The sequence below is a fragment of the Crotalus tigris genome, unplaced genomic scaffold, assembly GCF_016545835.1.
Source record: "Crotalus tigris isolate CLP2741 ecotype Arizona unplaced genomic scaffold, ASM1654583v1 scf7180000017964.494433, whole genome shotgun sequence".
In the NCBI taxonomy this organism is placed as follows: domain Eukaryota; kingdom Metazoa; phylum Chordata; class Lepidosauria; order Squamata; family Viperidae; genus Crotalus; species Crotalus tigris.
The window spans coordinates 217,720-240,917 of NW_024096747.1; the positions used below are offsets into that span (position 1 = coordinate 217,720).

General features: G+C 41.6%; 1 protein-coding gene across 4 annotated transcripts in view; it reads right to left on the reverse strand.

The window, feature by feature from the left end:
• The window catches only part of SLC26A6 (solute carrier family 26 member 6), a 61,864-nt gene that overhangs the window by 13,977 nt on the left and 24,689 nt on the right, over window positions 1-23,198 (reverse strand). For all 4 annotated transcript variants that reach the window (XM_039345585.1, XM_039345584.1, XM_039345582.1 and 1 more), the window contains exons 8-19: window positions 23,054-23,136; window positions 22,525-22,672; window positions 21,700-21,813; window positions 13,807-13,884; window positions 13,474-13,569; window positions 11,783-11,889; window positions 10,873-10,942; window positions 6,637-6,729; window positions 4,325-4,408; window positions 3,619-3,687; window positions 1,817-2,017; window positions 753-807 (exon numbers count right to left, since the gene is read on the reverse strand). In XM_039345585.1, the coding sequence (XP_039201519.1) occupies window positions 753-807; window positions 1,817-2,017; window positions 3,619-3,687; window positions 4,325-4,408; window positions 6,637-6,729; window positions 10,873-10,942; window positions 11,783-11,889; window positions 13,474-13,569; window positions 13,807-13,884; window positions 21,700-21,813; window positions 22,525-22,672; window positions 23,054-23,136 (1,198 nt within the window). The remainder of the gene's footprint in view (window positions 1-752; window positions 808-1,816; window positions 2,018-3,618; window positions 3,688-4,324; window positions 4,409-6,636; window positions 6,730-10,872; window positions 10,943-11,782; window positions 11,890-13,473; window positions 13,570-13,806; window positions 13,885-21,699; window positions 21,814-22,524; window positions 22,673-23,053; window positions 23,137-23,198) is intronic.

The window sequence follows — 23,198 nt, forward strand, 5'->3', positions numbered from 1 at the left end:
GGGGGAGTGGAGGTATCCATGGTAACTTCAGTCGCTAAATGACCATTCGTAAGTCAAGGATTATCTGTAATGCTGAAACTCATAAACGCCTGTGGGAAGAATCCACAGAAGGAAATATTCTGGGGAATATTAAAAAGGCAGAATATATTTCTCCAAAGGAATAATGGAGAGGATCTTTAAAAAGACAGAAACCAACCCCAGCTCTTCTCCCCCAAGCAGAAACTAGGCAAATGACAACTTTTAGAAATGCATATGTAATAATCCATTCAGGAAGGTTGGAGCCATGAAGCTATTAGGACAACAAAGACACCTAAAATCTACATACCCCCACCCAAATTCTAAGGACAGGAGACATAATAGGATTAACCCGCCAATACCAAAAGGGCATACACAGATTCAGATCAAAGTACATAACACAGGAAATACAAAGCCTCAAACAGTAACAGGAAACAACCTCAAGAACCCCAGAAGGTATAAAAACCCACCACTCCCTGCTACATGTGGTCAGTTTTTCCCAGAGCCATCTTTCTGTCTGGCTCTCCTCTTCCATAAACTGCAATCTTTTTTCTAAAGCAGTCTCCATTTTGTTTATTCCCAGCTTGGACTGGACCCCGATGAGGATTTTTTCCTTCAACTCACCCATGAATTAGACCTTGACTGACACACAAGAGCCAGAGCCTGAAGCCAAAAGAGGAATGTTTGATTCAAAGTACACCCACTCCCAAGGTAATGACTTCCTAGAACTTTCTTACCATGGCAACTAGCAAGAAACACATCCACTTGAATCTCCTGGAAATCTTTAAATATCTGCAGAAGGCAACAAAGCAGAAATATCAGGATTGAAATATAAATGCCTGTGTTTCCCCAGCTGGTCAATTAAGGCTAAGTAAGAAAACTGCTAATGGAGTTTTCCTTTAAGATAGCATGATCCAGATGTTTTGGTGTTTGAGTTCCATTATCCCCCCACCCAGAGCATGCTAAAGGGAGTTACTGTAAAGTCCATCACAATGGGAAGATGCACAGTTGAAAAGGATTTACTAGAAAGTTATTTCTATCCCCCTCCATTTGTTCTTTCAATCCTTTTAAGTTTAGTGAAGCAGCAGTATCCATGAGCAATCTGCCACAGAAAAGAGCCTTATTTCTGAAAAGCTGGGGAAATAAATGCTTTCTTGGCATTTTGAGGTCTTGCCAACCATTTCAATTACAGCACACATATGTGTGCTGGGGAGAAGTGTCCAAATGAGAGAATTGATTTAAAGCAATCAAGAAGATGCAGGAGAGCCATTTTTAGGAGGTCAGAAATTGAAGTGAACTCATAACCTTCTTAAGTCCAGAACTCAACGGGAGACCATGATCAATTTTAGCATTTTCTACACATGACAAATACAAATAGATGTTACATTCATGGAATCTCAAGATCTCTATGATCTTTAAGGGCTAGAGAGTCACATTTTTCAGATGGGCAATTTATAGGGAAAGGTAGAAGGTGGTAAAAGATTATAAACAATTTCATCATCCTGGTGACTTTGAAGCAAAGAGTCAAATAATTTTTCTTGGAGAATATCACAAGGGAATTTCCAGACTTTCTTGATTCAGAAAGAAAACACTACTTTTACCATTTCTTCCCTCGAACAAACAGGACATTGGAACAAATGTGGATTTTTTGACAGAATTTCAGCAGGAAAAGAAAGCAGTTAAATCCACTCTTCATATGGGCAGTGGCATTTATTCCTTGCACCTCCCTCCTACAAGGTCAGTTGGCCTTTCTTCCAAAATGGGGCACAGCCATACATCTGAAAGCTCTCCTTTTCCTTACATTTTTTAAGGTCTTTATGGAGACAGTGTCCACAAAGGTGACAGAGCTGAAGTCCAGAATGATTGAGTGGATAGAAGGCTTTTCCAACCCCAGACTATTTAAACTGGGTTTGCCACAATATTGTGGCTGGTGGTGACTTGGGGGATCCGAAGCCATCACAGTTCCATTGATCTCAATATCTACTATGCCTTCCTCTGGTTCCTGCAAGAAAGGAGAAGTAGAGTTGATTACTTGGAGGGATTCTCCTGGTTGTCTTTGCTATTAAGAGTATGCATGGAATGTGAAAAGTGTGGATTTAGTTCTACTAGATACAGGAAATCCCTTTCTATGGACAGAACATAATCATATGTTGGGTACTCACACGTTACCTTAAAACCCAGAAAAATATTTGGAACATCAGAGAGCTCAGATGCTAGTTTTTTGAGGCAATGAACAAGATCATAGGAGGTATGTAAATTTCCTTAGGAAAAAAATATGAACAAACTTGGTGAAAGAAACAAGAAATCTAAAGCAGTAATAGCTCCTTCCTGTATTTATCTTAGTAGTGGTTGTGTCATGTTGAAAGTACTGTCATGGCAACTTAGTAACCTAGTGAAAAGTATCTCACTACTTTTTGGTTCTTGAGAGCAATTAAGTCTGTGTGTGTGTGTGTGTGTTCACATATACACACATGTTGTACTGCATGTGTGTATATGTGAACACAGAGGTACAACATGTCAGAATTGCATTTTTTTTGTCAGAATGCATCTGTCAAATGTCCAAAAGATATATCTATTGAAACTTATTGTGGATATATTATATACAGTACTATTGGATTTCTACCTGTACAAATAAGAATAGAATAGATTAGAATAGAATAACAGAGTTGGAAGGGACCTTGTAGGTTATCTAGTCCAACCCCCCCCCCCCAAGCAGGAGACCCTACACCAGGGGTGTCAAACTGCCGGCCCGCAGGCAAGTTTCATTATACCGGAGCTGCGCCCACCCCATTGCCAGCAATGGTGAAAAAGCTCCGATACCTCGCGTGACGTCACATGACGTCGCGAGTTTGACATGCCTGCCCTACACCATTTCTGACAGATGGCAATCCAGTCTCTTCTTGAAAGCTTCATGTGATGAAGCTTCCACAACTTCTGCATATGATGAGGCACTGCTTACAATAATCAAAATTAGGTCCATACAAATCAGTAAGAAATCCATTTGTGGGAAGGGATTGTGTGGATCAACTAAATATTAGCACTGTAAGTAAAAAGATGCCTTGTACTGATAAATATAAGTAAATATAAGTATGATTTCATCAGGTGCATCTCTATGAATTGAATGGGATAGCTGTACCTCTTTAGCCTCTACCTAGAGACTTCCCTCTCAATCCCAGGCTTGATCTGAAATCTCAGATCTTTGAAAACTTTGGTTGGAGAAAGTGTCACTTGTAAATCCATACTTATGAAGCTCAGCAAAGACTTACCACTTTTGTTGCCTGGTTATTCAACATTTAAACCCTACTTTGCTGGGTTTTGAAGCCAAAAGTGCTCACTTACACAGAAATACATACATACAGTATACAAATGGGTTTACTGAGCTATAATAATGTCCTAAATGCAGTGGTGGGATTCAGCTGGTTCGCAACATTTCGGCAGAATCAGTAGCTACTTTTTTGTTGCCCAGGCCCAGAATGGACTTCCAGAAGCAGCATCCACACAGAGAATCAGTTTTTAATATATTAGAATCCCACCACTGCCTAAATGCCTAGGCAATGTTGTCTGTACTTTCTCTTTTTAAAATGATTGTACATGGTACAGTACTTGTGACTTTGCATCCATCTCTACATCCTCAAATCCAGGGTTGTTTTCTCCAGATTTTTTAGCAGTTTTCTGTTACCAAAAACAAGAAGAAAACATAGATCACAATAATTACAGAACTCTTTCTTCATATGACATTTTAAGAAACATACAATTAATTTTGGATCAAGGAAGAAAATGACAAAAGTTAGGACCACGGTATGTTGGTGCCATGCCATGGTAGCTTATTGCACAAGCCATAGTTAAAACAAATGAAAGTCCAGTACAGTATGTGAACAAATAATGGTGTGCTACCCAAAGCTGAGTAAAGATGTTGTTTTTCTGCACATAAACTGTTGACGTAGAACTGATAGAAATATTGATTTTGTCTAAACCTGCTTCTTAGGATTTTTGTTCTGTTCTCTGTCAATAAAACAGAGAGTTGCAGTCCAGCAGTGCTCTCAGTATAAAAGTTTTCTATATCATGTATGGAAAATATAGCAATACAGCAGTACAATCCAGCCAGCCATTGTTTCCAGCTTTATCCATGTCTATTTGTGAATGAGAATGCAGTATAGAAAATATCTGAAGGGCTCCAGATTAGCGAAGGTTAGTCTAACCCCCTTCATCTTTTTTTATCTATAGATAAAACCAGATCCAGGTGTCCTTGTGGAAAATAGTCCACTTGGAATTTAGAAGAAGAAAAAAAAACACTAGTCAGAAAAGGTACCTTGGCTTCTTTTTTGTCTTTCTTTTGCTTCCTCTTCAAAGCTTTCACCTTCTTTTCAATGAGACGGCACACATCAATGCCACACTATAAAAGAGACAAGTAGTTACATCTCAGGATGCAAATGACAGCTGCCAGTTTTTTGACGTGTGATGGGCTATGGTCAAAAAGTCAAGATGGCCGACACCGTGGTGTGGTTGAAGCTCTGCCTATCTTTGATATGCCTTGCACCATGCGATGCACATCAAAACCAGGCAGAGCTTTGGTATGTTTCCCATCTTGACTTTTTTTTTTTATCATATCCTGCAGATATTCCTGGAAGACACCATGATCTATTTTACTCATTTTCATTCCACCAGGCTTGTTAAAAGAAGCTTTGGATGGTGGGATGCACCTGCTGAGAAGGTCCCATTTAAGGTATGAGTTGATATTTGAAATAATCTGGTGGACTGATATGTGATAAGAAAAGTTTCACTAAAATAAAAAGAGTTGTTTTGCACTTTCCCTCACACTTCCTTTTATTGGGCCCCTGACTTCAATGGGTAAAATGGTGGAAAAAATATGGTCATACAGTACAGAAAGACAGTGAGTGGGTAAGGGCTTGTATCAACCCCTTATTTTACTACTTGTATATTTACTCAGTGCTCACTGGTTTTTTTACTCATCCAGGAGTGACAGTCTTTTTGGAGAGAGAAAGCTATACAAGTCAGGTAAGCTCATGACTGCATTAGGCCATTATAAGGATCTGCTGTGGGGACAGCCTAGAAACAGAAATTATTTCAAAACAGAAGATATTAACTGGCACCAGCCATTGACATAAAAAGACTGTTAATTCCTAATAAAGAGCTTTATTAGTTTTTGGACAATTTCTGAGTACAATTCAGGGAGCTGCTATTTACTTGGATGTGCTGTGGGTAGGTGGGGAATGGGTTGGAAATGGCTTTTCTTTAGTAAAAGGCGAAAGATTTATACAATCTGAAGAGAAACCAGAGTATGTCCACTTATCATCGTTCACAAAGATCTTCCTCAGAGGCTGTCCTCTGGGTTTCTGGGAATGTGGCAGAAGGTTTTGGAGGTGGGAGGAATGTTTCTGGGAAGGAGATCTCTGCAAGAGATATTATCCCTTGTGCCTTAGGAAAACCACCAATTTGTTTCCCCCTGCTTTTGACATCTCACACAGTCTATTCATTCACCAGTATTATTATTATTATTATTATTATTATTATTATTATTATTATGGATCATCGCACAGTCAGCCAGATGTTCAGACTGGATTTGGCATTTTGTCTACCTATCGAGTCCTTACCCAGGACCTGGGATAGGCAGATGTGGATGTTTGATGGTATTACAGATATCGTCGCAGGATGGAAGCAGTTCCTAATAAGGCCGCCTTTTGCAATTGACTAATAACGAATTTGTCAATGCCAATGGTGTTCAAGTGGTGCTCCAGTTGTTTTGGGATTGCACCCAAGGAGCCTATTACTATTGGTACTACCCTTGTTGTTGTTGTTGTTGTTGTTGTTGTTATTATTATTATTATTATTACTACTACTACTACTATTATTATTTATCATCAGTTATGCATCCCCTTGGAAACTCTAAATGAGAAGATGGCACACCAACTCTAAACAGGGAAAGTAAACTCAAAATTTAATCAGAAGAGCAACACTGAGACGGCTGGGCAAAATGAAATTCCTATAAATTTTTCCTAGTCTGAATCATCAATTAAAAACATATTTTAGCCCAATGGAGTATATATATCTATACTTTGTAATTGGGTAATTTTTAGTGAGAAATTTAGACTTGGTTTCTCTCTTGACCATGCTGATACTTTGTAACCAATAAACATGTTCTTTGTGGAATTCACAAGCCTTGGAGTTCTGCTTTATTTGTCTCTGTCTATCGGAACCATTACACACACACACACCACACAGACACACACACAGACGTATCTATCTATCTATATATATATATGTGTGTGTGTGTGTGTGTATGCCCAAGTGTGGATTTCGATAAGAAATGCAGGTTGACCCCCTGCCCTGCCTTCAACGTTGCTGCTTTAATTCCGAGCTTTTGATCATTTTGTAACAGCTTTATATGCAGAATAAAAATGCACTTCTTTTTCCCTGAGCAAAGATGAAAGCCAAGGGTGAATTAAATGTACCACAAGAGCACTCCCACACAGGAGTTGAAAGAATACCTGTCTCTTGATTCCTTCTAAGTGGAATATAGCTCAAAGCTATTTTAGAGGTCATAGATTGCCACGAATGAGCAACCAAGCAAATACTAAGAATAAACTCTAAAGTTTTTCTCACCTTTTTTTTAAGGGCCTCTGCATACAATTCAGCATTAGCAAAATAGATAGTAGCAGAAGAGTGGAAAATTTTCACACCTGGTATTTCCTTAGCCTGGGGGGAGGGGGAGGAAGGAAGGAACACAAATGTTAAGAAAAGAGAGTTAGCATGGGGTCAATATACAAAGACCAGAATAAATAGAGTTTGATCAGGAACTCCATCTATTTATTTTTAAAGATAAATCAGGAACATTAAGATATATGTAAAATAAGATCTAAAGATGGCGGGAGTCTACTCCAATCCAGACATGATGGTTCCAATCCTGATCAGATCATTATAATTTAGAATATATATATATATATATATATATGTATGTATGTATGTATGTATGTATGTATGTGTATATATATATATATATATATATATATATATATATATATATATATATATTATATATATATATATATATATATGTTTTCTGAGGTTTTCGCGGGTATTTGTATGTAGGTCTTTGGTTGTTCGGGTTTTCTCCCGCGTAAAATTGGAAGTGTCTTGGCGACGTTTCGACGAAGTCCCATTCGTCATCTTCAGGCTGGTGTTTTCAGCTTCGTGCTTCGAGCAGCAATGTGTGGTCTTAGCTGTTTCTTCCTTTTAACTGCCAGTGGGGGTATGAACTGATTGGGTGGGAGCTTGGCTGTGTTCTGATTGGGTGGAGGTGTGTTCTGATTGGTTAGGGGCTTGGCTGTGCTCTGATTGGCTGGGGGGTTGGCTGTGCTCTGATTGGCTGGGGGGTTGGCTGTGCTGTGATTGGCTGGGGGAGTGTTCTGTTTGGGTGGGGGCTTTGTTGTGCTCAAGTTAGTCTGAGTTGCCGGGGGGTTTAAAATGGTGAACTGCATTGCTATTTTTTGGCAAAGAAATCCAATGGCTCCCTAGGACACACCATCTACCAGAAGAAAACACACACAAACCGCTATCTGCATGCTCTCTCACACCACCACCCAGCACAGATCAACTCTGTAGTCAAAACACTCATCTCTAGAACAAAACGCTTAGCTGATGAACAACACCTAAAAACCGAACTACACACTCTCACTAATGTACTTACATCCAATGGATTCCAACAAAATAAGATTACCAAACTAATCCAAAAAGAAACCCCGACTAAAACCCAAGACAGAGAACAAGAAAACAGTAAAGCCCTCCTCCCTTACATAAAAGGCACCACAGACAGAATCAGTAAGATCCTCCACAAATACAACATTAAGACAGCATTCTGCCCAAACAGAAAAATATCCACCATCTTAAGAAACCCCAAAGATAAAATTGAATTAGAAAATCAAGGAGTATACGAAATCCCATGCACCACTTGTCCCACCACATACATCGGACAAACCAACAGAAGAATAAGTGCACGCATTGAAGAACATAAGAACTCAATCAAAAAAGAGGAACCAACTTCTTCCTTGGTCCAACACCTTAAAATCACAGGACATGAAATTGACTTTAAAAAGACCAGAACTATTGCCAAAACTGAACATTTTAATAACAGAATAATCAGAGAAGCCATCGAGATAGAAAAACGCCCACACAGCATGAACAAACGAGATGATACCTCCCACCTACCAGCCATTTGGAAACCTGCCCTTATTGACAAATGACTCCCTAACACAAAAAATGACACCAGACCCACACTCATAAAAAACACACAGGATGTCACCACCACATATCCACGCAAAAAGCAAACCCAAAGCCACACCAATGATGAGGCACGACCACAAACCAGAAGCCAGACCACAGCTGCATCATTAGCCACTTTAAACCCCTCCAATCCATACATGAAGCAAACTGACACCCACCATGAAGATGAGGCACGACCATAAACACGAAGCCAAAAAATAGCAATGCAGCTCACCATTTTAAACCCCCCTGCAACTCAGACTAACCTGAGCACAACAAAGCCCCCACCCAAACAGAACACTTCCCCAGCCAATCAGAGCACAGCCAACCCCCCAGCCAATCAGAGCACAGCCAAGCTCCTAACCAATCAGAACACACCTCCATCCAATCAGAACACAGCCAAGCTCTCATCCAATCAGTTCATACCTCAACTGGCAGTTAAAAGGAGGAAGCACCAGCCTGAAGATGACGAATGAGACTTCGTCGAAACGTCGCCAAGACACTTCCAATTTTACGTGGGAGAAAACCCAAATAACCAAAGACATACAAACACCCGCGAAAACCTCAGAAAACAAACAAATATATATATATATATGCATGTAGGTCTTTGGTTATTCGGGTTTTCTCCCGCATCAAATTGGAAGTGTCTTGGCGATGTTTCGATGAAGTCTCATTCGTCATCTTCAGGCTGGTGTTTTCGTCTTCGTGCTTCTAGGAGCAATGTGTGATCATAGCTGTTTCTTCCTTTTAACTGCCAGTGGGAGTATGAACTGATTGGATGAGAGCTTGGCTGTGTTCTGATTGGATGGAGGTGTGTTCTGATTGGTTAGGAGCTTGGCTGTGTTCTGATTTGATGGGGGGTTGGCTGTGCTCTGATTGGATGGGGGAGTGTTCTGTTTGGGTGGGGGCTTTGTTGTGCTCCGGTTAGTCTGAGTTTCAGGGGGGTGTGAGATGGTGAGCTGCATTGCTATTGTTTGGCTTCGCGTTCGTGGTCGTGCCTCATCTTCATGGTGGGTGTCAGTTTGCTTCATGTATGGATTGGAGGGGTTTAAAGTGGCTAATGATGCAGCTGTGGTCTGGCTTCTGATTTGTGGTCGTGCCTCATCATCGGTGTGGGTTTGGGTTTGCTTTTTGCATGGACGTGTGGTGGTGACATCCTGTGTGGCACAGCCAACCCCCCATCCAATCAGAGCACAGCCAAGCTCCTAACCAATCAGAACATACCTCCATCCAATCAGAACACAGCCAAGCTCTCATCCAATCAGTTCATACCCCCACTGGCAGTTAAAAGGAAAAAACAGCTATGATCACACATTGCTCCTAGAAACACGAAGCCGAAAACACCAGCCTGAAGATGACGAATGAGACTTCGTCGAAACGTCGCCAAGACACTTCCAATTTTACGTGGAAGAAAACCCAAATAACCAAAGACCTACATACAAACACCCGTGAAAACCTCAGAAAACAAATATATATTTGTTAACTGCGTCAAAACGTCGCCAAGACACTTCCAATTTGATGTGGGAGAAAACCCGAATAACCAAAGACCTACATATATATATATATATATATCTTGCATCATGCTCTGATGATGTCGGTAGTGTTGACTGACAAACGACTTAGCTTTTAATTAAACAAGTTTTGTTTTTAGTATTATCCTGGTTTCGGATTATTTTATAGCATATATATATAATTTAGAATAGATATAATTTAGAATATATATATATATATATATATATATATATATTTATTTCACATAATAAGAAAGAAAAGACTGGCAGGAGGCTAGTCTCAACAAAAGAAGCAGAAGTGTTGGACAAGAAGATTATAAGCACAGCAGCTTTACTGATCATTCTCTGTTGTTTTGCTGGGCAGATAATTTCTCAGAGATCACAGGCAGGCATGTCAGCTGTGTCATTTAAACCCAACTTAATAACTGTAATTCTTGGCTAGAGGAGGTTTCCCAGAAGATTAATAAGCACAATACGGACTTTGCCACTGCAAGGATCAGGACCTAATTGGGCCTTTACAGTGGTGGTCTGCATTTGTAGTCTTCTTGCCCACTCTGACCTGCAATACTTCTTCCCTGGTGGATTTTCATAGAACTCTAAAAACTTGGCTATTCAATAAAACCGTCTGGAGATATTATTTGGCCCTGCCCATGATAGATATTTATTATACTAATGTTGCAATAAGATAAGCAAGGATTAACTCCAGAAGAACAATCAAAACAGGAAACAACACCCTAGAGCAGAGAACCACATTCCCACCAAAACTGCCAGGGCAAGCCACTGAATATAAATAGGGAGCAAACCCTGCAGTCACTAGCACTGGTGATATTACCTACTCAGGTAATGAAATGTCTGCAGGCAAACAACCACGCTCAGAGAGTACCAGGTACTCCACAATATTGTTTGTATTGCCTGTTTTTTTAAAAAACTTCTCTTTAATGCATTGCCTTGTAAGTTGTTCAGAGCCAGTCCAGAAAGAGCAGCATAGAAAGTTTAACCGTAAATAAATATCTTTCTCTATGCAGTTGCGGACAATCATCTCCTTTAATCATTTTCATGACATACTTACTTTATGATACTCAGCAATGTCTTTGTAAATTCCTGTGGTGGACACTTGTCCCAAAATAGAATAATAAGGCCTTAGGAAAGGTAATAAAAGAGAAAAAGGATTAGCAAAGGGTTTAGCCTGCTCTCACAATAGATCCTTTGTGACATCTATATCTGGACTTCCTCATGGACAAAGAAGCTGCTTGCTTTATATAGTTATATGTTAAAGTTTCTTTATTGGATTATCTAGTACAGTAATTGTTTATATAAGTAATTGTAGATAAAGCCAGCCATGTATGATGACTCTTTTGAATGTTACCCATGATACTGATAGATTGCAATGATGAAAAAAGATGTAACACAACTTTTTGAGTATTTATACTCTGATTATGCAAAAAGAATGGCTTACGCCTTAACTCTGTTCAGTTAGCACAGTTTAGATTAAACATATAGACTCAGCATATAGTTAAATGGTTCCATATACAGATATAAGGTGCTTTTCTTGGTTCATTGTAATAACAGTGTTTTGATTTAATTATGCATATGTACTGAAATTAGAAGTTCCACCAATAGTAAGATGAAGTCTGTCTTCTGTTAGATACTGAACTTCACCTCCAGAACCTCCAGGCAGAATGGACTATGTTGACGGATCTGGGAAGTACAATTCAGTAGCTTTAAGGGACCACAGTTCCCATGTTTATCTTTAGCTTACACACTCTGATAAAAAAAAATGTTTGATATTACTTGCCTTACTTTAGCACAATTCTGCTTGTCAGTTTCTAAATACGATCTTATCTTTGAACAAATCAACCTGAATCTTTTGAAATGGGGCAGAATATAAATGCCTTATATTGCTGCACTATAAAAGTCTAGCAAAAAGCAATTCCCAAATCTATTTCTCCCATCCTCTTGCTAGCTAGTGTAATACTCACATCTGAGTCCGGAATATGACAGTGAAGAGTGAAAATGTCACAGCTGCTGCCAGTCCCAAGTCAAGATTCAAGAATACCGTAGCGATAAACGTTACAAGCCAGATAAACTGGAGATAATGAGAGAATAACAACAGTACTGAAAGCATTACTGGAATTTCCATTCAATTTTAGAAGAGGGAGACATTCAATAGCTATTATTTTTGAGCTATATTAGCAAATGTGAATTGGTGCAAAATTGCAGTTGGCCAGTGGTCCTGACTAACCTTGTCAAGTCATCCAAGAAGTTGAAAGCAATTGATTTATGTCAGGTGGACTATTGAGATGCTTTTTTAAAATAACCCTATAGACCATTGTTATTGTTCTATTATGTCTTAGCTATGGAATACCTAAATATGAAGAAAAAAGCACCATATTGCAAAACCTACAGCATAAAAAATAACATGGAATTAGAACCACTTCATCAAAGATTTTAAAACATCATGAGGCATCCTGGAACCTTCTCTGTAGGAGGCAGTAGAACAATGATGTGAAACAGTATATAGTAGGTGCTTTGAAAATACAAATTACTTCGTAGTGAGATTATTGCAACACCCTCTTCATGGGTTTTTTTTTCTATTGGATGCTATAATTGGTAGAACTGTTTCGCCAATTTGCCAATCAGAAGGACAGATCCAGCCATTGAACACCAATACTGCAGTGATCTCCAAGGCTGCTGATTTACAAAAGCCATTGGAAGTGCTTGTTATTAATGATAAAGCTCTATCCAGCTTGATTCTGGGTGTTTGCAGTGTGGTCTTGTGCATTCTTGTTGAAAAGACCATGTGAGGTGGGTGTTGTGGAAGCCTGAAAAAAAACTTTTTCAGATATTACCCCCTACTTTGGACTATCCTAATCGGAGTTCCTATCTTTTTTTTTAAAATGTTGCATTGTAATTTTTTTATTTGAATGTTGTGAGCTGCCCAGAATTGTTGAGAGTTGGGTAACATTCAAATTTAATATATCATCACCGTCATTATTATCTCACCTCCCAAAGTATGGAACATATCCAGTCTCCTTGCCTTTGGGAATCTATGTGTAACAGCCTCAAATCTATAGAAGTGGATGATCTACAATTTATGGGTTAGACAAAGTAATTACTAATAGTAATTATTAAGACATGAAGACTTTTATATCTGAATGCCCTATAATTATGACATGGTTTTAATCTTTCCACAGAGAAAAAAAGATGGCATATCTTGAAAACTAGTTCTAGCACATCATTTTTCTGAGTATGTTAAGATTTCTTTGTCCAAGGTCTACATTATCATCACAGGTAAATGGCCTCCCAAACTATAGAATAAAACTGTAGGTGCCACAGGGTTATTTCTCTTAGATATAGTGCAAGACACTATCAGTTGTAGCAATGTTGGGTGGTGGTGGTGGGGAGAAGTCAGTTTTTTGCTTGCTATTTTATTTCTTCATCTACTTGTTTCTATAATATTGTTGAAAATTAGCACAGTTTTACTGGAATTTTTTTCCCCAGGTGTCCCTTACATAATACTATCATTATTTGCTGTTTCTGAGTATGAGAACTGCATCGTATCCCTGCTGCATGCATAATCTAGATTAGCTCCTCATACAGAGCAGAATTTATGGCCATCCATCAGTCTTTTCTTGCCTTCGGATTCCTCTTGAAGTTTTCTCCTACTTACCAGGTCGGTAAAATTAGATCTCCAAAGTGCAGGAATATCTTTGAACTGTTTGAACATGCCTTTCAAGTTGACAATCACAATGGCAGCTAAGACAGCCTAAAAGAAAATGGCAAAGATGCTATTTAATAATACCTAGAGTAGGCAGTTTTAATTCAAATAATGAGTAAGAACAGAAGAAACTTCCCGTAAATACAGTATAAACCTTTTCTACAATGATGTAAATACCACAAAGAGATATGTTGATATTACCACTGTATTTGGAGAATGTTTCCTTCAATATCTACTGTATCTCAATTATATTTCAAAAAAGAACAGCCTAATTTTGGAACATACTTTGGGTAGTTCGTGGAAAAGTTCTCCAATCTTCAAAATGGTTGCCAGGATGATGAGGGAAGAGATGACGGAAGCCATCTGCAAAGTAGATAACAGTGAACAACTGAATACAAAGCAAGGCTGCACAAAGCAAGAAAATAACCCCAAATTTCACTTTCTTCCAGTTTCAACTTGTTATCAGGTTTTAAAGACATTAGATGGTAGCACTTGGATGGCTTTGGGCCCAAAACTAAGCAGGATCAGGCCTGGTTATTACATGGATGAGAGACCACACAAAGTTTTAGAACTGTGAAAAGAGAAAAAAAGAACCTGTGTAACGACTGATTGGTAAGTATGAAGCTGATAATGAGTATGAAGCTGATACTGAGCAAAACTCTGGAACAGATTATTAGACAGGTTGTGAGCATTCAGAAGACAATGTCTTGCTTGGCAGCACAGGTTTATCAAGAACAAGTCATGCCCATCCAGTATGATTTCCCTTTTTCATAGAGAGACCAGTTTAGGGGATTGCCATGGAACAGTGTACTTTGAAGTCAGTAAAAGTATTTGATTCTCATGAGATTCTGGTAAACTAGGCTGAACTATACCACTATTACATGAATATAGAGCCGGTTGAAAAATTGTAGTTTATAAATATACAGTATGTTCATGATTTTTTAAAAATCAAACTAGATACACAAAAGTGTCAAGTGGTGTACTGCAGACGCCATTTTAGGACCTGTGTTGTCCCATATATTTAAAAATGAGTTGTACAAAAAGATTTAAAAAGATTGTAAAATTTGCAGAAGATGCAAAGATAGGGAGAATAGCAAGCCCTTTAGGAGATGATGTGGGTGGATCTTGACAAGCTGGAACACAGGGCAGAAAGATGGTGTTGTGTCCTGGGCGTGATGAGGAAACTCAGCAGGCCCAGAATTGTTGCAAATGGTCCTGGGCATTCTAAAAGCTGCCCGGGACCAGACAGAGTGGCGCCAGCCTTGTGCGCATGCGCAAGGCACGAAGAAAGAAGAAGTCTTATTGGTTCATTCTGTCCGGGTTTCAAGCCCTATAAAAAGGCCTGCGTGCCTTTTGCTCTTTGCTTGGAGTTGGAGTAGGAGAATAAAGCATTGTTAGTTGTCACCATGCGTCTTCATCATTCGCACGCGAACGAAGGATTTAACACTGGCGACGAGGATGGGATCCTTTGTAAGCTGAAACAAAAGATTTAAGGACTTACCCTGGAAGTCCTGAAAAGGGGAAGACGGCATCTGAATCAGCATCCCAGCCTGCCAGTATAGTGTCGCTGGAGGGTGAGCTCAGCTAAAGGACCCTTTCCCCAAACAGCAGTTTGCAGAGGAAGTGAGTGGTGAACATCGTAACCTTTACGATGTCGAAGATTGGCCGCTTGACTGATTTCGATGTCTCCCACCCAGAGAGATGGAATTCCTAACTAGCACGGGTGGAGAATAACTTCAGAGTAAATCAGATTAGAGAAGACGGCCTGAAGGCAGCCACTCTTTTGTGTGCCTGTGGACAAGAAGCTTTTGACATCACAGAAAATCTTGTGGCCCCTGCACCTCTGGAGTCAGTAACATATGCTGACTTGAAGAAAATGTTGAAGGAACACTTCCAGCCAAAGTTATCCATCATTGCTTGGAGGCACGCGTTCGAGCAGAGACACCAGAGGCCGGGTGAATCTACTGCAGACTTTATTGCAGCCTTAAGGCAAGCAGTCAGACCTTGTGAGTTCAAGGATCTGGAAGAGAGGCTTCGAGATTGCTTTGTCTGCGGCTTAAGGAGCAGAGACTCACAACAAAAGATTTTTGCAAAAGAAGATGTTTCCTTCCAAGATGCATTGCGAGAGGTGGCAGCTGAGGAAGCAGCAGGCGGGGCTGTGAAGGCCTTGCACCTCGCCAGGAATCCTCCAGACACAGCTACCGTCCATCAAGAGGACGCTTGAGAAGGATCGGAAGAGGATCCTGAAGAAGAGGTAGACAGACTTCACCAGCCAGCTGAAAGGAGGCAGAAGGGACGTCCGGACAAGGACCCAGTATCTCTTCAATGCTTCGGGTGCGGAGGATGCCACAAGCGAGCTGACTGCAGGTTTTGCTCCGCCATTTGCAGGGTGTGTGGCAGACAAGGCCACATCACATCCGTCTGTTTGGGTCGCCAGAAGGTCCAACCTTGTGAAGAATTGCATCTGAAAGATACCAGGGTCCCCAGCCAACACAGGGTGGGTTTCTGCGCATCACACAGGAGCATTCTGAAAACAGGGACACACAAGCCCCTTAAGAAGAAACTTTCCATTAACATAAGGTTGCAATGGGTTCCCTTATCAATGGAGTTGGACACTGGGTCCGCTCTCTCAATTATTTCAATTAACACATTCAAAAGGATATGTAGCAGCAGTGGCCTTTGAGTTAAACTCAGGCCATCAAATCTAATACTCACTGATTTTCAAAATTCTATGGTGTGTGTTAAGGGAGGAGGCCACCCTTAAGGTACAGTATAAGGATTTTGAAGGTTCCCTAGATGTGGTGGTTTTTGGAGGTGAATGTACAAGTTTTATTGGACTTGATTCGTTCGAGGGTCTGGGAATCCAAGTAACTGGGCTGCACAGCTTGCAAACGCTGGGCCTTGCAGAGGTTTGCAAGGATTTGCAGATGTGTTTAGTTCAGAGCTAGGATCCTACAAGGGGCCCCCCATTGCGCTATAGTTAGACCCAACTATCACACCCATCAGGGTCAAGCCTAGGAGGGTACCTTTTGCCCTCAAAGGTAAAATAGATGCTGAGCTGGACAAATTGCTCCAGCAGGGCATTTTAGAACCTGTGGATTCTAGTCCATGGGAAACCCCCATAGTAACACCTTTAAAGGCTAATGGGGAAATATGTTTATGTGCAGACTACAAGTGTACACTGAAGAAGGCGTTGCAACAGCACGCTTATCCAGTCCCTGTTGTAAGCCACATCCTGGCCCCCCTCAAGGGGGGGGCGCATTTTTGTGAAACTTGACCTGGCACAGGCCTATCAACAGCTACCTGTTGATGAGGCAGCTGCAGACACCCAGACTATTGTAACTCACAGGGGGGCCTTCAAGGTCAAGAGAGTGCAATTTGGGGTCAATGTAGCCCCTGGCATATTCCAAAGTGTCATGGAGAGCACACATCGAGGTATTCCTGAGGTCTGTCCCTACTTCGATGATGTCCTCATTGCTGGGGAGTCATCTCAAAATTTAGCAGAAAGATTAAGGGCTGTCTTGCTTCGTTTTCGAAAAGCAGGCCTTAAGCTAAAGCAGGATAAATGCAAGATAGGAGTCACTTCCACTGACTTCTTAGGTTTCAGGATTGATGCCCAAGGCATTCACCCTGCTGAAGCTAAACTACAAGCTATTCAACAGGCCCCAAGCCCCAAGTCCAAAAGTGAGCTGCAAGCCTTCTTGGGGCTCTTAAACTTTTACCATGCATTTCTCCCACACAAAGCTGCAGTGGCAGAGCCATTACATAGGCTCTTAGACAAGCAGGCTCCTTGGCAGTGGACTAAAGGCCATGACAAGAGTTTCAATGAGGTTAAGGCCTTGCTCACTTCTAATGCTATTTTAGTGCATTTCAATGCGCAACTGCCTGTTTGCATCGCATGCGATACATCTCCTTATGGAGTGGGAGCAGTACTTAGCCATCTGAAGGCTGATGGGACACAAGTCCCTGTGGCCTATTATTCAATGACTCTGTCTGCAGAGTGGAATTACGCTCAGATTGACAGGGAAGCCTTGGCCCTAGTGGCTGCCATTAAGAAATTTCATGATTTCTTATATGGCCGCCAGTTCACGGTCTATACAGACCACAAGCCTCTGTTGGGTTTGTTTACTACTAACAAACAGACACCACATATCATTTTTCCTTGTATGCTGAGATGGTCCATTTTCCTGTCAGCATATGACTACACTCTAGTTCACAAACCTGGAAAACAAATGGGCCATGCAGATGGCTTAAGCAGATTGCCTTTAACTCAGGTAGAAGCAGAACCTGCTCCTGCCATCAATATTCTTTCCATTCAGGAGTTGCCTGAATCTCCCCTCAATGCTAGGGACGTGGCTGCAGAAACTGCCACTGATCACATGCTTACACGTGTGCTGACATGGGTGTTGTCAGGATGGCCTGACACGTGTCCAGATGCGACATTTCAAAGTTTTTGGCAAAGAAGACACGCACTGTCTACCTTTAATGGGTGCCTTTTATGGGGTAGCAGGGTAGTCATCCCAGCCTCATTGAGGTCTAGAGTCTTGATCTCTCTGCATGAGGGACATCCTGGGATAGTCAGGATGAAAGCGCTTGCACACAGTCATCTTTGGTGGCCTGGGCTTGATAAAGCTGTCGAGGCTCAGGTGCACAGGTGTCAAGTGTGCCAATAATCATGGCCTGAAATGCCTCAGGCCCCTGTCCACAAGTGGGAGGAGACACACACCCCTTGGTCAAGGTACATTTAGATTATGCTGGGCCCTTCCAGGGGCAATTCTTCCTTATCTTTGTTGATAGCCATTCCAAGTGGCTAGAGGTTGTTCCTGTTTCCTCCACTACTACTGCCAGGACTATCCAGGTGTTGAGAGGAATTTTTGCATCACATGGACTTCTAGATGTCCTGGTTTCAGATTATGGCCCTCAATTTACCTCTTCTGAGTTCCAGGCTTTTCTTCAGGCCAACCTGATCTGGCATGCAATGTCAGCTCCCTTGCAAGCTGAAAGGATGGTGCGTACCACCAAGGATGCACTCAAAAGACTAATGTTCGGTAGCTGGCATCACAGGTTAGCTGACTTTCTTCTTGCACACCGCACCACACCTTGCACTACCACTGGGAAGAGCCCAGCTGAACTCCTCTGGGGTCACAGACTCATTACTAAATTGGACAAGTTGCACCCAGACCAGGTGGCTTTACAGGTGTCGCAACCGCAGGCACCAAGGAGACTACAGTTTGGTGATCCGGTCTGGGCTAGGAACTATGCTCCTGGTCATCTGTGGGTTCCTGCTGTCATCTGTAAGAACTCTGGACCTCTCTCATACGAAGTGACCTTGGGAGATGGCCGCGTCCTGCGGCGTCACATCGATCAACTGCGCTGGTGGTTGTCCCCTGTGGATTCCGCCCCTGCCTCCGCTCTCGGGGGGGAGGGGGTACAGGAACCATGTCGCACTTCAGGTCAACCTTCTGAGACACAATCTCACTGTTCCTGGGACATACCGCAGGTCGCTAGGGATTTCCCAGGGGAGGTGAAAGGGCATCCTCAGAGTTCAGCTATTGCACCGAACAGGGAGTCATGCGTATCCACAAGAGCTCCAAACAGGAATTCACCTGAGGCGGGGTTTGCCATAGAGGCGGCCCCTGACTCTGGCACCTCGGCCACAGAGGACTGGGAGTATTGGGGCACACCTGCAATGCAGGTCACATCCGAGACTGGTTGTGGGCTCAAGAGACTAAGTTCCCTGGGGCCATCCAGGGAATTGGGGAATCCTCAGCCAATTCAGAGGGTTGGGGAATTTCAGCTGCTCTCACGGAGCCTGGGGAGAGCTCTGGCAATTCTGCCGGCACGCCTCACCAGGGGTCACCTGCAAAATTTGTGCATAAAAGTCCTGGTCTAGTGAGCTCAACAGACGGGCCGGTAGGCTAGGCGCCCTTAAGAACAAGTCCTGGTCTGCCTAGCTGGGCAGGTGAGCTGACAGACCAGGCACCCTCCCTAACCTTGCGTAGGTCACAACGGGCTAAGGCCCCTCCTAAGCATCTAGGCGAATATGTGAGGTTCTTGTCAGTACAAGGGACCTTACAGGTCTAGGTTGAGGAGATGGGACCTATGAGGGGTAGAAGATAGATACACAAAGTCCACATTAGAGAGTGGGTTGGTTAGCTAACTCTATTAGTTATAAAAAGGGTGTCTGCATGTGAGCAGACTATTATTTTATTTTATTATTATTGTAAAGAAATTTGGAATTGTGTGTGTTCTATCCAGGGGGGAGGGGTGTTGTGTCCTGGGCCTGATGAGGAAACTCAGAAGGCCCAGAATTGTTGCAAATGGTCCCGGGCATTCTAAAAGCTGACTGGGACCAGACAGAGTGGCGCCAGCCTTGTGCGCATGCGCAAGGCGCGAAGAAAGAAGAACTCTTATTGGTTCACTCTGTCTGGGTTTCAAGCCCTATAAAAAGGCCTACGTGCCTTTTGCTCTTTGCTTGGAGTTGGAGTAGGAAAATAAAGCATTGTTAGTTGTCACCATGTGTCTTCATCATTTGCACGCGAACCAAGGATTTAATAGATGGTTATCAGCATAGTTGATGATAAAGTCTTATATTTTGGTAGAAAATGTCTAAGGTATGAATATTGGATGTGGCAGTGCTACATGAGACGGGATCTGAATGTAACACAATGTGAACGTAAGCAAATAGTGTGATATAGCTGCAAACATACATATACACACATACCAATATTAGGCTGAAACAGTGAAATGTGAAAATGTAGAGGAATCAATCTTCTTGACTCTGTTTTGGATAGACTCAATGGTGGAATTCAGCCAGTTCGCACCACTTCAGCAGAATTGGTAGCTAATTTTTTTGTTGCCCAGGCCCAGAATGGACTTCCGGAAGCAGCATCCACACAGAGAACTGGTTGTTCTCATATTTGAATCCCACCACTGGGTAGACCATAAACTAGAATATCTTGGATGGAATATTGACATCTCCTCTGAGAATGTTGCATCCTGGTTACTGCATTTTAGGAGGTATATGGACAACTGAAGTGAGTCTAAAGGACAGCAACCATGATGATAAGGGTCTCAGAAGGAAGAACCTATGAGGAATGGTTGGAGGCAATGGGTGTGCTTAGTCTGGAGAAAAGGAGGCTGCAAGAGGAGCTCAAATATCAGAAGAGCTGTCATATAGAATACAGGGCAGAATTGTTCAGAGATGTTCCTTAAGACAAGAAAAGAAAGAATACATTTAAAAAGTGATTTTAGCTGGACATCAGGAAAAATTCCTAAGAGCGAGAGCTGTTCAGCACTGGAACAGACTGACTTGAGGGGCGGTAGACTCTCTTTTGCTAGGGATTTCAAAAGGAATGAGATGGCCAACCGAGGGGGATGCTGAAATAATTGATTCCTGCACTGGATAGGAGGTTGGACAAGATGATCTCCAAGATTTACTTTCTAAATCTCACAATTTGTGATACTACACCTGGAAAGTAAAAAGAAAAAAGGAAGTAAATGGAAAACTCCTTCCATATCGCTTTCAGAAAACTGCATATATTTATCCACAGTCAGTGGGTGTCTGTCTCAGTTCAAGACATATTTACTTTTATTATTTGCTTGGCCTTGCTCAGACTCCAATTGTCTGAGCAGTCTGGAGATAGAGGCAGTCATAGTGCCAAAAGATCTGTAGAAAACTGACCACTTTTGTGGTCATGGTGGATACTGGGGTTTTTTTTGAAAGCAGGAAAGCAAACAGCCCTCAATAAGTTATTTGTCTCATGCATTCAGAGGGAATATTGATAAAATAAAGATTTGAACTTCATATTAATTCCAGTAGCATATTCAAGGTTGCTTAATATTTGTGAGCAAATTCATGAGCCACTCGGAAAAACACTAAAAAAAATTACCCTAAATGTAAGTAGCTTATTATATTTCATAATATAAGTACAATTATCTTCTCGGGATAAACAAGCCCTCCCTCAGTCCACTGCAAGACTAATTGATGTGATTTCTAAAGCTAACTGCACCACTGCATTCATCAGAGTGAACTCATCTATCCCAGCATGCCTTTCAATTAGTTCCCACTGAGCTCTCTGCAGGTCTGTTCTGCTGTCCATCCATTTGATTGATTTCAATTTCTGCACAATTCCTTCCTCCTATCAGAAAAAGGCTACAGGCTTAACTGGCCTTTACCTGACTGTGTCCTCCTGCGCTTTCTTGTATTAGGGAGCGGGACATGGAGCAGCTGATGCTGTAGCAATGGAAAAAGCTACCCATGACGTTACTGAGTCCCAAGGCTATCAGTTCCTGCAAGAGAGTTAAGAAGAAGTCAATGTGTGTTTCTTTATTTGGAGAGGGGGAAAAAAGTTTGGAAGAGGCTTTGGGATGGCTGTATGCCCATCCCTCGACTCAGAAGTACAGCGCAGGTAGTTCTCGACTTAGGACTTTAATGGAGCCTGCCCATTACTGCCGTAAATCACAATAGTTATAACATGGGTCACCCGGGTGACTAATCTGATTTTACAATAGTTTTTGTGGCAGTTGTTAAGTAAACTGCAGTCGTAAAGCAGTTTGCTGCAGTTGTTTAAGCAAGCACCACAATTGTTAAGTGAATCAATGATTTGTTATGGAGCAGTTTGGGCGAAAACTGGACTGTAAATGCCAGGTTTTGACAGGATGATGCAAATAACCATAAATTCAGACCAGTTGCTGAGTGCCTGATCTGCAGTCATGGTACTGCAGGTGTGTGTGTGTGTGTGTGTGTGTGTGTGTGCGTGTGCGTGTGTGTGCGCGTATGTGAGTCATTGAAATTTCAGAGCTGGGTTGTTGCTATTCCTTGGAGTGACCTTCATAACTTTGAACCATTGCTAAGCAACTGGTTGTAAATTGAGGACTACCTGTAACAGGAATAGATAGATAGTGGACAAGACAATCAAGAAAGAAAATAAAATCAAGGCAAAGAGGGAGGGGGAAAAAAGCCAGGAAGCCAAGATAATGAAAGCATAACAAATGTCTTACCTGGCTGCTGTCCACACTATAACCGTACTTGAGGGCAAAGATTTTCCCAAGGGAGATGCAAAGGACATAGCTAACAATAGCAATGGCAAAAGCATTCCCTATCACCTGCCCAAACCAGCTTCCATTGGGGGCTTCAGGAGATCTCAATCTACAGTAAGGAAACATAGATGCCACAAGGCAATACTGATGTACAGGTAGCACAAGGCAAAACGAGAGAGGAACACGTGATTTCCCAGGCTGGGAAATTAAGACAAAAAAAGATAACCTTTATTGTCATTTTTTTTCTGTGAGCACACTGGATCACATTAAAAATAGAATTCTGTTGCCTGTTCTCAAAAGGAAGTATATATCTACCCATACATACATATAACACATATATACACAATATATATAGCTTATATGCTATGTTCTGGGTATTCAGCAAACAGGAAGGGAACCTCCATTTTGTGCAGCCCAAATGAAATCAATTAATCTGACATATTATGGCTCTGAGACCAGTGGATTTGGGGAAGCAGCATGAAACACTTACCCCTTAGGAATATCACCCACAACACTAACCCCAAATTTGTTGTTCAGGCTGGCACCATAGCAGATTGCCGTGGAGACAATAATCTGAAAAAAAGAAGGCGGGGAGGCAAAATTTTCTTTTGTAATTTAATGATACTCAGGAATGG